We start from the raw sequence: 14,741 nt of genomic DNA on the forward strand, positions 1-14,741 counted from the left end.
TCAAGAAAACGAGCAAGCTCAGGGACCACCAAGGACCCCTCGTTTCAACCCACTCCGCTAGCAGGATGACGGTAGGAGAGTGAAGATGGGGGTGCCACCAGCTACAAGGGACACCACACTAGTCCAGGAGATTCCCCCCCCCCCCAAACAGCCTTCCGATCTTTGCAGGCCCTTACCTGTTTCACGCATAGCCCACAACAGCTGCGTTTCTCCGATTTGCAGTATATTTGTTGAAGAACCTTCTCTTTGGTACAAATGTCGCACGGCCCAAAAATATTGGCCGCGAAGGTTTGATCGCACATCTTTGCAGGTAGCTGAAAGAGACAAGAGCGGAAGTGACAGGAATGTCTTTCTTCCCGACTTAAAAATAAATAACAGATAAACGGGAAGTTGGCTGATTAGATAATACATTTATTAGTGATTGGAAATCCCTTACGGCCTTTTTGCTGAAAAAAGAAAATAAAATGAACGTGATGGAGGGGTTTGATGATTAGAAAGGACAGACTATGGTACGAAGGAAATTATGTTGTCATTTTAGGTAACGGTAAAGGTTCCCCTCGCACATATGTGCTAGTCGTTCCTGACTCTAGGGGGTGGTACTCATCTCCGTTTCAAAGCCGAAGAGCCAGCGCTGTCCAAAGACGTCGCCGTGGTCATGTGGCCGGCATGACTCAAAGCCAAAGGTGCATGGAACGCTGTTACCTTCCCACCAAAGGTGGTCCCTATTTTTTCTACTTGCATTTTTTACGTGCTTTCGAACTGCTAGGTTGGCAGAAGCTGGGACAAGTAACGGGAGCTCACCCCATTACGCGGCACTAGGGATTCGAACCGCTGAACTGCCAACCTTTCGATAGACAAACTCAGTGTCTTAGCCACTGAGCCACCGCCTCCCATTATGTTGTCATTTTAGAGAGAGGTGAAATATAAATGTACTAATAATTGCTGTGAAGGTCGGAAGCAGTCTCTCTATAACTTTTTCTTTCTTTCCTTTTCTCCCTCTATTTCTTTCTTTGCACCTTTTTTTCACTCACTTATCGCTTTGTTCTGTTCATACACAAAACTGCAGCCATCTGCTGATGCCTAAGAAAGACTAAAGAATTTATAGTAGGAGAAATGAAAGTGAACCAACTATTTCTATTTTATTTATCAAATCTATATAGCTGTCCACCTCATGAATGGGATTCCAGGCAGGGTACAATTTAAAATATTTTTTTTAAAAAATAAATAAACAAAACACAAATTTAACTAAACAATTGACCAGATATAAATACACAGTGAGTTAAACAAGTCTTATGAAAACATTGGTTTTATTTTGTAGGTATTCAAGTTCATTTCTTCTTCTGGCAACCCTTTTAAAATCCTTGTACGTAATGTTTTTATTTTAAGCCATTTTGAGAAGGTTTGCCTAAACAAGTAAGATACCAAAACCAACTGAAAACAAAGCAGACTTTATTTAAAAAAACAAAACAAAACACTTCAGCATTACTCTATAGATAATTTGGGCTTGTAATCCAATACAGTAAGAGTATTTCTTACCTTTTTTCACCCACAGCGATACCTTGAAGTGTTAGGAAAGCTAATCAGTGGGCTATTTAAAAGGCAGAAGGAAGAATTTAAGGCTGATTTAATCTACTTAGAGGGATTTAGCAACCTTGCATCCTATATAGAAGGACCTTGTAATGCTGCTTGAAGTTCCAGAGACTTGCAATTGGTTGAGACAGTTAAAAGAAAATTCTAGGAAATGGGAGCTCTTGAATTAAGGTGCTTTGTGTTTCACCTGGAGTGAAAACCTCATCAATGCAATGCAGAAAGGTTTGTAACTTAGATATGAAAAGGAGGCTAAGGGGGGAAACCTTCTCTCTGCTGTTTTTTCACCTTCGAAACACTGGTGGGTTTCCATTTTTTTTACTACAGGTTCTGTGCATGTGGCTTGGTGGGCATGGTATGGCTTGGTGGGCGTGGCAGGGGAAGGATACTGTAAAATCTCCATTCCCACCCCAATCCAGGGGAAGTTTACTGCAAAATCCCCATTTCCTCCCAATCAGCTAGGACTTGGGAGGCAGAGAATAGATGGGAGTGGGGCCAATCAGAATTTTTACTACTGAATTACTCAAAATTTCTGCTACTGGTTCTCCAGAACTGGTCAGAACCTGCTGAAACCCACCTCTGCTTCGAAGAATTGTAAGTACATTTTTTAAAGTGAACTTTATTAAATTTCAAAAAAAAAAAAAGATGAATTTACAAAATAACAGAAAAGGAAAAATTAGGGGAGAGGAGATCAAAAAGGGGGAAAGGTTTAAAAGTGACAAGAAAAAAGGAATTGACTTCAGAGTTTCTTCAACATAGATACAAATATAAAGTAACTTCTTACTCTTAAGTTAAAACAATGACACATTGTATAAAAGTATACAAATTAAACAATCAAATAGCATTAGAATTATATATCATAAACACCACTTACTCTTAAGTTTAAACGTGAACATAAAAAATATGCCCTATACATGTACCGTATATAAGTATTCGTGACTAGCAAGAATAACAATCCACAATAGTTCTATAATCATAACAAATCATCGAGCCCTAAAATCAATCCTTCATTTTCATTCTTCTCAAGCAAGAAGCCCATAAATGTCTCCAAGTACAGTGAAACTCATCAAATTTGGTACTCAATACATTTTGATGTGAAAATTTTGTCCCAGTACTCATCGTTTGTTTGGTATTCAACACACCAGCTAGAACTTGTCAGGGTCGGCTGCCTTGTGGCTCACTACATTATTCCTTATGGGAAAAGATTATTTGGTACTCATTGTTTTTGGTATTCATCACACTCTACCCGGAACCAATTAAGGATAAGTACCAATGTACCACTGTAGAAGCAAAACTGAATATACTTTTCTCTTTTATCAAGTTTGCCATCTCTACCAATTCCATTCATTTCAAATTCCACGCTTGAGTTGTGGGAAATGTTTATCTTTCTACCGTTGTGCCTATAAATGTCTTGCCTCCATTGTCATATACAAAGGATTAATTCTTTTTTTTGAATGATGGAAGTTGTAACAGATAACACATTGAACCAATTTTGGATGACCTAGAAAAAGCTAAGTAGAAAGTTAGCTTATCGGTGTGGCAATGACTTTTTTTTTTTTTAATTTGATTTATATGCCGCCTTTCTCTGGGGACTCAGGGCGGCTTACAATGTGCTCAGCAATAGCCTTCATCCTTTTTGTATATTTATACAAAGTCAGCTTATTGCCCCCACAACTGGGTCCTCAATTTACCTACCTTAGAAAGGATGGAAGGCTGAGTCAACCTTGAGCCTTGGCGAGATTCGAACCTGCAGTAATTGCAGGCAGCTGGTCTTAATAACCAGCTTGACACAATATCCAGTGGAATATTGTCATTTCATCTGTGGCACCGTCTATCATTATACACACACCACGCACAAACGAAAGATCTAACAAAACTCCTGTCTGAGTCCGTATATTTACAACGGTGCAATTCTAGAAGCTGCACTTCAAATGCCATAGGTTAAAATAAGCTCTTCCTTAGTGCTTCATTACAGAAAAAGTCCTTCATTATAAACGTATTTATAAATTTATAAATGTATTTAATTATAAATTAAAATTAGGTAGGTCTTGATACAATATGGAAGAATCTAGAGCAATGTTTCTCAAACGTAGCAACATGAAGAAGCGTGGACTTCAACTCCCAGAATTCTCCCAGCCAGTCAGAATTCTGGGAGTTGAAGTCCGCATACCTTAAAGTTGCTAAGGTTTAAGAAATGCTAGCCCAGAGGCAGGATAACAAAATATGCAGTATTCCATTTCTTACATTCTAAAGTCCATATTGCTCCCCCAGACTTAATGCCCATTTTCAAAAAGCTTTACAGTGGAGTCCTTGGTGCTCTCTGAGCTCAGTAAGTTTTATTGCAGACGTTTGATTACCAAACTAGGTAACATCATCAGTGCTGCAAACGTAGGGATCGTCGTCGGAAGATTTACGCCAATATGGAAGCATCACCGAACAGTCTGCATTTGCTCATTGCATTAGTTCTTGCAACTATATTCTGGTGAGGAAGCCCAGTTTGAAACTGCTGGGGATTTCTATCATTTCCAGCGGATGTAGTGAAGGTGTAAAGGGGAATGTTACTTGAAAGAGGTATTTGGTATCATGCATCAGTTGGGTGGAATTCTGTCTGTTGTTCAGCATTCCCTGAAATTAGAATAAAGAGAAGGTTAACAGTTGCCTGCATGCATACACGGGTCCAAGCAGTTATATATGGATGCGTCCTCCTACAGCACCGATGGAGAACCTTTTAGAGACCGAGTGCCCAAACTGCAACCCAAAACACACTTATTTATCGCAAAGTGCCAACACGGCAATTTCACCTGAATAATGAGGTTTTACTACCTAAAATAAGAGCCTTGGTGGTGCAGCAGACTAAAGTGCTGTTAAGTAGCACCAGCTGCCTGCAATTGCTGCGAGTTCAAATCTCACCAGGCTCAAGGTTGACTCAGCCTTCCATCCTTCCGAGGTAGGTAAAATGAGGACCTGGATTGTGGGGGCAATAAGCTGACTGTGTATAAAAAAGAACACCGCTTGGGGGGTGGGGGTGAAAGCCCTACTAAGCAGGTATATAAAAAAAGGATGAAGGCTATTGCTTAACGCATTGTAAGCCGCCCTGAGTCTCCGGAAAAAGGGCAGCGTATAAATTGAACCAATAAATAAACAATAAATAAATAAATAAATGATGATGATAAGCAAGGAAGAGTTCAGCTAATTGTTCTAAGAAAAACGTGATAAATGCACTTTTATTATTATTATTATTTATTATTATTTTTTCTGCTTTTGAAATATTACATTTAGCAACAATATTGTTTCTCTCTTTCCTTCGTTTCTCTCTTCCCCCTCTCTCTTTCCCTCCCTCTCTCTCTCTCTTTCCATCCCCCCCTCTCTTTCTTTCTCTGTCTCTCTCTCTCTTTCCCTACCTCCCTCTCTCCCCCCTGCAGGAGAAATGCGATGGAGCTGAGCTGGGGCGACGGCACACTTGCCCATAGTGAATGCCACCTCTGGCATGCATGCCATAGATTCACTACCACTGTGCTACAGAAAGTCATTTATTATATTAGGGCAGGTTTAAATATTTTTTTTTATCTATTTCCTTGATTTATATGCTACTTTTCAAACAGAAGAGGTCTCAAGAGGTTTGGCATTTAAAAACTTAAAAGTCAAAAAAAACCGGGGGGGGGGGGAGAATAAAGAGTATTGCAGTTAAAATCATACCTGTACTTTACGAACAAAGGATGGAGCTATCCTTTTCTCAAAATCATCAATGGGAGTGTAGGAATTGAGGATTTTTACTATCTGTGGGGAAGATTAAAATAAATTAAGATCTGAAAACTGCAGTCTGAACAGGAAATAAAACTGCACTAGACTAAACTAGACTAAACTAGGAGTAGAGTAGAGTAGGAATAGAGTAGAGTAGGAGAAGAGTAGAGTAAAGTAGACTAGAGTAGTAGAGTAGGAATAGAGTAGAGTAGAGTAGGAGAAGAGTAGAGTAAACTAGAGTAGACTAGAGTAGTAGAGTAGGAATAGAATAAAGTGGAGTAGGAGAAGAGTAGAGTAGACTAGAGTAGTAGAGTAGGAATAGAGTAGAGTAGAGTAGGAGAAGAGTAGAGTAGAGTAGAAAAGGGGTAGAGTAGGAGTAGAGGAGTAGAGCAGGAGTAGAGGAGGAATAGAGTAGAGTAGCATAATAATATAATAATAAACAGAACAGAATAGAATATGGATTTAATTGACTATCAAAAATATAGAACTAACACAAATATATGATACAATCCCTCCTAAAATAGAATATTTATAGTCAATAAAACTGCACTTAAAGTCATCTAGAAGAGAGCCAGCAGGAGTCTGATGATGGAAAGATCAAGGAAGCCCTAAGGAGCCCATCTCCTCCTCCACTCCGCAAACCTCTCTCCCTTCTAGCACTGATGATGTTACCTAGCTGGGTAAAGAAATGTCTGCCACAAAACAACCAAGCTCAGACAGCACCGAGGACCCCTTCATTTCAACCCCGAGCCCCAAATATTCTCCTTTATGAATTCACTACCTGCACAGTCGAGAGGGTTGTGCAGTGCTCCGAGATCTCTTTGGCATCTTCCTCCGTGATCTTTTTGACTTGAAGAAGCCAGGCGGCTTGCGAAAGAGGCTCCAACGTCTCCTTTGAAGAACTGCTCTGCAGGTTCTTCTCCTTCAGCCATTCTTCGAGGTAGCTGATGTTGCACCTGAGAGGATGAAGCAGAAAATGGCCATTTTATTTAAAACATCCTTTTAAATTTAAAACAGCGCCTCCCCTCCAATCTTTGGGGCACCAGGGATCGATTCCATGGAGAGGTTTTTCCGTGGACTGGCGGGACCGTGGTTTGGCATGTTGCTTGCATCCAGGGGTGGGCTGCTGGGGGTTTGCAGCGGTTCGGGAGAACCTCTAGCTAAGATTCTGTGCAGTTCAGAGAACCACCAAATCCCACTTTTGGCTGGCCCCATCCACCCCTCCCCTCCCCTCCCAGGAGTCCCCACGTGGCCTGTTTTGTATGCAGGTAAGTGCAGGGCATGCACGGAGGCTCGGGAAGAGCGAAAAATGGTCCTACCAGAAGCTCAGGAAGGCCAAAAATGAGCCAGTTTCTGGCCTCTAGAGGGCCTCCAGAGCCTGGGGAGGCCATTTTCACCCTCCCGGAGGCTCAAGGAAAGCCTCCGGAGCAAAAATGCCCCCTCCCCCCATCGTGGTGCAGGAGGCCAACTAGGAGGCCAAATAATAATCAATGCAGTCTGATTATTTTTTTTTAATTATTATTATTATTATTGGTTAATCTTTAGTGAGATTCACAGCCTTTGAGGCTGGTTAATAGCTCAGCAGCTCGAGTCCTAACCAAGGACCTCGGAACTGTTAAGGTATCGTCGGAGGATGTAAGCTGTTCCGAGTAAGGTGGTTTTTTGTAGAGTCAAAATGTTCAAGTCCGGCAAATTTAGAATTTCTAAATAGCGGGGTAGCCCTTTGGGTATTGCTCCAAGGGCTCCAATTACAATCGGGACAACACACGATTTCTTTTTCCACATTATTATTTATAATATTATTATAATATTATTATATATATATATATATATATATATATATATATATATATATATATATATATATATATATATATATATATATATATATATATATATATATAATATATATATAATATAATAATAATAATAATAATATATTATTATTATTATTATTATTATTATTATTATTATTATTATTATTATTATTATTATTATTATTATTATTATTAAAAACCCAGGTTTACCTTATTTGCATTCCCTTTCTGCAAGAGCACATGTCTTTCCGAAGAAAGAGACTATTCAGGGTAACTGCTCCGATCAGAAAGAAAAGCTGCCTCACTGCTTGCTTTAAAAGTTCCGGGTCTAAGCCGTTCTGACACATGGTTGTGTAAAAATAGCTGAGCTGTTGCAAGATGGAGGTCATAGTGTAAGCATCTGTGTCATCGATGCTAGAAGAACGCTTGCGAAATCCGGTCGGTTTTAAGCCCGAAATCCCCTGAAGACTTTCATATTCCAGCATTCCTGGCACTGTAGAAAGATAACAGGAAGCAAGCGAGCAAAAAAAAAAGTAAAATAATAAGGATTTCGTTTAGCTTTGGAAAAGAAACGTGGGTTGAAATCTGCTACCCGTGCTTAAAATATCATCCTCCTTATTCTGATTACGCCGGAAAAAAACCCGAGTAGGATGCTTCCTCAGGAACTGGTTTTCAGCATCCTGTCATTCAGGGATGCTAAAAATGGAGATAAAAGCCAGGCACGTTTTTTTTTTTTTTCTTTTAATGGACAGCGTCTCCATTTGCCCTAGCAGCCTAGGCAATCTTTTGATCAGTAAATCAATTATTCAAAACGGGACGGCTGGATTCAAATTCGCGGAGGTGACTTTCAGTTAATGACCAAAATATGCATTTTCTAAGTGCTCTAGGAAAGTTGTTTTTGAGAACAAGATCCCTATCAGAGTCTGTTGATGTTGGTTTTTGGCTCGGTGTACAACCGTCGAGATCTCTAGGGCAGCTCTGCGTGTGAACCTCTGTGGTCTGTCCATCAGGCAGTGTGGTGCAGTGGTTAGGGGTATAGGACTTCCTCAATCGTGGAGGTTCACTGGGTGACTTTGGGCCAGTTACACAGCCCAGTCATTCACATAAAGTGGTGAACTGAAGTTAGGAATGAAGGAATGAAGGGAAAAAAAAGAAAGAAAAAGAAAGAAAGGGAAGGAGGGAGAGAGGAAGGAAGGAAGGAAGGAAGGAAGGAAAATGGATAAACGAGGAAGAAAGGAAGGAAAGAAGGAAGGAAAAAAGAAAAAGAAAGAAAGGGAAGGAAGGAGGTAGGAAGGAAGGAAAATGGATAAAGGGGGAAGGAAGGAAGGAAAGAAGGAAGGAAAATGGATAAAGGGGGAAGGAAGGACGGAAGGAGGGAAGGAAAAAAAAGAGAAAGGGAAGGAGGGAGGAAGGAAGGAAGGAAGGAAGGAAGGAAGGAAAATGGATAAAGGGGGAAGGAAGGAAGGAAAGAAGGAAGGAAAATGGATAAAGGGGGAAGGAAGGACGGAAGGAGGGAAGGAAAAAAAAGAGAAAGGGAAGGAGGGAGGAAGGAAGGAAGGAAGGAAGGAAGGAAGGAAGGAAAATGGATAAAGAGGGAAGGAAGGAAGGAAAGAAGGAAGGAAAATGGATAAAGGGGGAAGGAAGGAAGGAAGGAAGGCTACTAAATAACTGAATCATGGAAATGCCAGAAAAATATTTTCTGTGACTGCTCAAATATTTGGGTTATCATTACAAGTGGTCCTTGACCACTCAGCCACTTAATGACCATCCGAAGTTATAACCTACGTACCTACAAAAAGGGAGTTATCATACAGTTCCAGTTGGGGTCCTGTCACCTGACCGCATTTTACAACGGTTTTTGAACTCTGACAGAGGGGCTTCATGAAACCTATTATCGCCACTGTCGATCTAACTCCTTACCTATCATTGGCTGAATACTGGTCTCCATTACCCCGATAAACTGATGATATATACGAATGGCCAGATCGCTAAGGACCTGCCTGTATTCGGAGAGATCAAAGTGGATCAGATTGTTCTTATTTTGTTGCGGTGTGTTGTGCTTCATGAATTCCTGGAAAGTCAATTGCAGCATTATCAACATAGGGCAATTGAGATCACAAACAAATTATACATTTATCAGACTAGAACACAGAGCTTTTAATGTAGCTTAGCCATGTGCTTATCCACGTGCGTATGTTTTCCCTAGTACAATAGAATATAAACAAATTACAGAGCCAGTCATTCCGCTTAATTTTATTGGAAAATATTAGGGATTGTTTTGTTCTTCTGCAGAATTCTTAAATTTAAGTGCACTTTGGTAAACACCAACTGTGCAATTCAGGAGTTAAAGTATGCTATTTCTAAGACATTTCCAAATACCTACAAATAGCTAAGGGGGTGGGGGAGAGGATAGATATCACCATAAGTTAAAATTAAATTTCTTACACTTCGAGAGAAATTAAGCAAAGCCACAATTTCTTTACATAAGACTGCAAAATCTCCTGTCCACAAATTGAGTGGTGTTAAATTGTTCCCAATCCCTGAAAACAACAGCTTTGTCTTGCTTATGTTGGCAACTTCCTATCCCAATTAGAAGGGAAAAAATAAAAATAGAAATATATGGCACAGGATTCTGCCTCTCTTATCACCTGGCCAAGACAGGTGATCTCTTCTATGGTATGATCAGAGGTGACACTTCAGCCAGAGGTGGGTTTCAGCAGGTTCTGACCAGTTCTGGAGAACCGGCAGCAGAAATTTTGAGTAGTTCGGAGAACTAGTAAATACCACCTCTGACTGGCCCCGCCCCAATCTATTCTCTGCCTTCCGAGTCCCAGCTGATCAGGAGGAAATGGGGATTTTGCAGTAACCTTCCCCTGGAGTGCGGAGGGAATGGAGATTTTACAATATCCTTCCCCTGCCACGCCCACCAAGCCATGCCATGTCCACCAAGCCATGCTCACGGAACCGGTAGTAAACAAAATTTAAACCCACCACTGACTTCAGCCTGTAAGAACAGGTTGTCCTACCCATTTTCCTTAGTTCATAAACTGGCAGGAAATATCACCATTGGTAGAGACAGAGATTAATGAAGTACCAACTTGAATACCTTGGCACCCAGTTTATAGGGACAAGGCACATGGCTAGCAAAGTGCTATGAACACAGGATGGCAAGGACAACAATCTAATTTATAGAAGTGGTTCTTTTCAGCCGACCAACAAAATATCAGAACGGTATATTAAACTGTTCATAAAGACAAGCCTACAATGAAGATAATCTTACCTCTTCCCCACTGTACTGCTTCAGACAGTTAAGAAAATGACAGGTATTTGAAAGCCAGAAGGATAACATCTCAAAGTCTTCGGCATGTTCCTAAATAATGGTATACTTTTCTTTAATTTTATATGCACAAATTAAAAAAAAAAGAAGCATGGGTGCAACTCACTTAACAACCGTCTTGCTTAGCAACAGAAATCCTGGTCCCAATTCTCAGTGTACAGAAGTGGCCAAAATGGTTTGATGGCTAATAAGACCACTTTTTTGCGGGGGGGAGTTTCAAGATAATCCTATTCCACTGCTGGACTGGCCTGGGAATAGGCCAGATCACTGCTCAAGTGATCCTTACCTTAATGACTTGCTTTATGCCATTGATGGCCATGTTCATAAACGACTTCAGCATGCTGTCATCGTTCAAATAATCCGCATATCTTACGCACATAAAGAGGATATGAGCCGGCAATCCAGGAATCATATTAACGACCACTCCACGGGGTTTCAGATCTGCAGGAATACCAAAATTAAATTTAGGATTTAATGGGCACTAAAAGAGGTTTAGAGCTTTTTCAGGGAAAGGCTGCCTTCGATGAGATTGTCTGGAGCTTTTTATTTTTATTCTTTTTTATTTGCTATTTGAGACAGGTTTGGAAAAGCTGTGCTACGCCCCGACCCAAATATTGTTCAACTACTATCCTCCTGACCATTAGATTAAGGTTGCTCAAAGTTGTAGGTTTGCAAGGTCTCCATGCTTGGTGAACACTGTTCAGAGAAGGGAGGGAGGGAGAAAAGAAGGATGGAAGGAAGGAGAAATGAAAGGGAGGGAGGCAGGCAGGCAGGCAGGCAGGCAGGAAAGAAGGATGGAAGGAAGGAAGGAGAAATGGAAGGAAGGGAGGAAAGGAAGAAAAAGGATGGAAGGAAGGAAGGAAGGAGAAATGGAAGGAAGGGGGAAGGAAGAAAGAGAGGGAGGGAGGAAAGGGATGGATGGAAGGAAGGAGAAAGGGAAGGAGAAATGAAAGGAAGGGAGGGAGGGAGGAAAGAAGGATGGATGGAAGGAAGGAAAAATGGAAGGGAGGGAGGGAGGAAAAAAGGATGGAAGGAAGGAAGGAGAAATGGAAGGAGAAATGGAAGGAGAAATGAAAGGAAGGGGGGAGGAAGGAAGGAGAAATGAAAAGGAGGGAGGGAGGAAAGGAGCAAAGAAGGAAGGAAGGAAAGAGAGGAAGGAAGGAAAGAGGAAGGAAGAAAAGGCGGAAGGAAGGGAGGAGAGAGAGGGAGGGAGGAAAGGTGGAAGGAAGGAAGGAAGGAAGGAAGGAAGGAAGGAAGGAAGGAAGGAAGGAAGGGGAAAGCTCTCAGTAACAATTTGATTGTTTTTCAGATGTGACTTACAGTAATGGTAGATCAGAGAAGAATAAGGAAATTCAGGATTCTGAAGTCTTCCAAGGGTTTAAGCTTGAAGAATGAACAGTTTATAGAGTAGTTATAGGAAAAAACACAGACAGGAGACCCCTCCCCACTACACAAATATCACATGCCTTTAAAAGGTAGACCACAAGGAGGAAGAGGAAAAATGTAAGGACCGATCACAGCCCAAAGTCTTTAATAACATTAACATCTTGGGTTGGGTTTTGCCTAGGTTTACTTTAACGGAAATGCAAAAAGTTACGAACATACCAAGGATCAGATTTTGAGCGATTTTTGCTTCATCCTCCTTTCTATACTGCAACATCCCCAGGTATTCCCTCAGCACAGAAGACGGGGATTCTTCATTGCCTGTTCAGTATCAAAATATAGTTACTTCCAGGGGGGGGAAAAAACCACCTCGACCCAAAAGTGTCACAAAATTGAATTTTCAAATAAGAAGTGTGAGGTGTGAAAAATTCTTACCTGTCTCAATAGATTTTTTAAGGGTTCTGATCTGATCCTGAAGTTTCTTTATCAGCCTGTCTTTCTTATCCAGCTCTTCTTCTAGATCCTAGGATGTCAGCGGGGTCAGGGAAGAAAAATGCACATTAAAACGCCCTTTGTCGGTTCCAGGAATGGCATTTCTCTCAATTGTCTCCTGCATCCAATATTTGGGTTGGCTACTGACCAATAGCAAGTGTTAGAAAGCCACGTTCTTTCTAACATGGAGTACCAACAGAGTAGAGGCTGAATTTTGGCAAGCCTTCATCTCAAGTTGATAGATATTTCGTCAATTAAATCCATGTTTTAAAAGGAAGTAGTTAATATAAATGAACTTGTTTATGACCGAGGGTAGGACAAGAAGCAATGGGTGGAAACCAGTGATGAAATGTAAAATTTGTTACTACCAGTTTTGAGGGCATGACTTTTTTGGGGGGTGGGTGGGTGTAATATGACTGAGTGGGTGTGGCCAACTTTTTTTTTTTTAACTTTTAAAACCATTTTTTCTACAACCTCTTCGGCCAAAGAGGTTGTAAAAAATGCTTTAAAAAGCCTCTGACGATCCCAGCTGACTTATAATAAACGTTTCCGAGCTTCTGGGTCTTCCTTACTGTGTTTTCCATGGTGAGATATGCCACATCCTGCCATATTTTGCTTCCAGTCCCATTTGCTCTTTCAGACGGCTTCTCCAGATGGTCCCCGTCCCTCTGAAACTCTGGAAACATGGATACCGTCTTTCCTTTAGTGGAAATGTCCTTTCGAAGTGGCGAGGCTCTGAAAAGCATAAATAAGAATAAGAATAAGAATAACCTTTATTGTCAGTGCACAACATATGTACAATGAGATTGGTGGAGCTCCTTCAGTGCACACACACACACACACACACCAACCACACTACTGGTTCTGTGGGTGTGGCTTGTTGGGCGTGGCATGACTTGGTGGGCATGGCTTGGTGGGCGTGGCAGGGGAAGGATACTGTAAAATCTCCATTTCCACCCCACTCCAGGGGAAGGTTACTGTAAAATTCCCATTTCCTCCCAATCAGCTGGGACCTGGGAGGCAGAGAATAGATGGGGGCAGGGGCAGTCAGAATTTTTACTACCGGTTCTCTGAACTACTCAAAATTTCTGCTTCCAGTTCTCCAGAACTAGTCAGAACCTGCTGAAACCCACCTCTGACACCAACCCAATACAACTCACAGTGAAGACAGAAAATCCCTAAGCCAATAAATCATATTAACAAAACACCCAGTCCTACTGCACCAGTGTGAACACGTTACACGTTGCCCCGGCCGTGCAGTCCCATCATACTATGTAGTTACGATGTTATTTCTCATTCAGGAGTCTGACAGTCCAATGATTAAAAACTGTTCTTCAGTCTGTTTATGCAGATGGCTATGCTTCTATATCTCCTTCCCGATGGTAGGAGGGTAAAGAAGTGGTGACTGTTGTGTTTACACAACACAAGTGAACACAAAGGAACCAACCGTATTTTAGATTGCCAAGTTAAACAACCTCAACCCCATGCAGCCTAGCTAAAATTCAGAGTTTTTCTGAAGCCAGAACCTATAATTAATATAGGAATCTGTGGTTAGTTCAATCATTTTACAAAACTACTGCTTCTAAAGTTCAATGCCCAGATAAATCTAGAGTCACATGGCCCAATCACTAATATTTATTATTATAATTAATAATAAGTCATCTTTATTTCTTTTTTAGATTGACGTCTCCTTACTGTTTTTGTGAGCGCTCCTCGTCTGGGTTTTGAGGTGTCCAACTTTTCATGTCGTCTGTTTTCTCTTCAACAATAAAGACAAGCGTTTTAATCCGCGAGCTCGCATTAGAGTTTAATATCTTGGATATGATGATAGCAATCATATTTTTACATGCTAGAATATTTAAAGAGAGGCTGAGTGGGATCCAGGAAGAATAATGGAACAATATAGGAAAAGAAAGGAGACAAAGACGAGGAAAAGTAACCTAAAAATTTGCAAAGTTCATCCAACAGGCCTTCCGATACATAATATGAACGATGCAGCAAGATTCGCCATATATAATACGACCTCACATTAAACAGAGAAAACAATTTCACAGAACATGAATAATTAAGTCTTTCTAAAGTGCAGCCTATCATCCACCACTGGCTGTTACTAGGCAGCAGTTTATGGATGGCAGAGTTTTAAAGCCTAATAAAACATGAAGATTATCTAGAATAAAAAGTCTTCCAATAATAGCTCTCTCTTTTTTTAACGATAGGTGAAATGAGAAACCTCTCTCCCTCCCTCCTTCCCTCCCTCTCTCTTTCCTTCTCTCTCTCTTTCCTTCTCTTTCTTTCTTTCTTTCCCTCTCTTTCTTCCTTTCTCTTTCCTTCCCTCCCTCTCTCTTTCCTTCTCTTTCTTTCCTTCTCTCTCTCTTTCCTTCTCT

At 40.9% G+C, this 14,741-nt stretch overlaps 1 protein-coding gene across 2 annotated transcripts in view; it reads right to left on the minus strand.

Moving 5' to 3' along the window:
- Positions 1 to 2,190: 2,190 nt before the first annotated feature.
- MYO5C (myosin VC) overlaps positions 2,191 to 14,741 on the minus strand; it is a 47,950-nt gene continuing 35,399 nt past the window's right edge. For both annotated transcript variants that reach the window (XM_087878241.1, XM_034432662.3), the window contains exons 31-41: positions 14,053 to 14,116; positions 12,930 to 13,092; positions 12,301 to 12,388; positions 12,088 to 12,186; positions 10,769 to 10,923; positions 10,426 to 10,515; positions 9,066 to 9,216; positions 7,356 to 7,638; positions 6,110 to 6,284; positions 5,284 to 5,364; positions 2,191 to 4,212 (exon numbers count right to left, since the gene is read on the minus strand). In XM_087878241.1, coding sequence (XP_087734367.1) covers positions 4,060 to 4,212; positions 5,284 to 5,364; positions 6,110 to 6,284; positions 7,356 to 7,638; positions 9,066 to 9,216; positions 10,426 to 10,515; positions 10,769 to 10,923; positions 12,088 to 12,186; positions 12,301 to 12,388; positions 12,930 to 13,092; positions 14,053 to 14,116 — 1,502 coding nt within the window. In that variant the 3' untranslated portion in view covers positions 2,191 to 4,059. The remainder of the gene's footprint in view (positions 4,213 to 5,283; positions 5,365 to 6,109; positions 6,285 to 7,355; positions 7,639 to 9,065; positions 9,217 to 10,425; positions 10,516 to 10,768; positions 10,924 to 12,087; positions 12,187 to 12,300; positions 12,389 to 12,929; positions 13,093 to 14,052; positions 14,117 to 14,741) is intronic.

The sequence above is a fragment of the Pantherophis guttatus genome, chromosome 13 (assembly GCF_059756535.1).
Source record: "Pantherophis guttatus breed Tessera chromosome 13, ASM5975653v1, whole genome shotgun sequence".
Lineage (NCBI taxonomy): Eukaryota > Metazoa > Chordata > Lepidosauria > Squamata > Colubridae > Pantherophis > Pantherophis guttatus.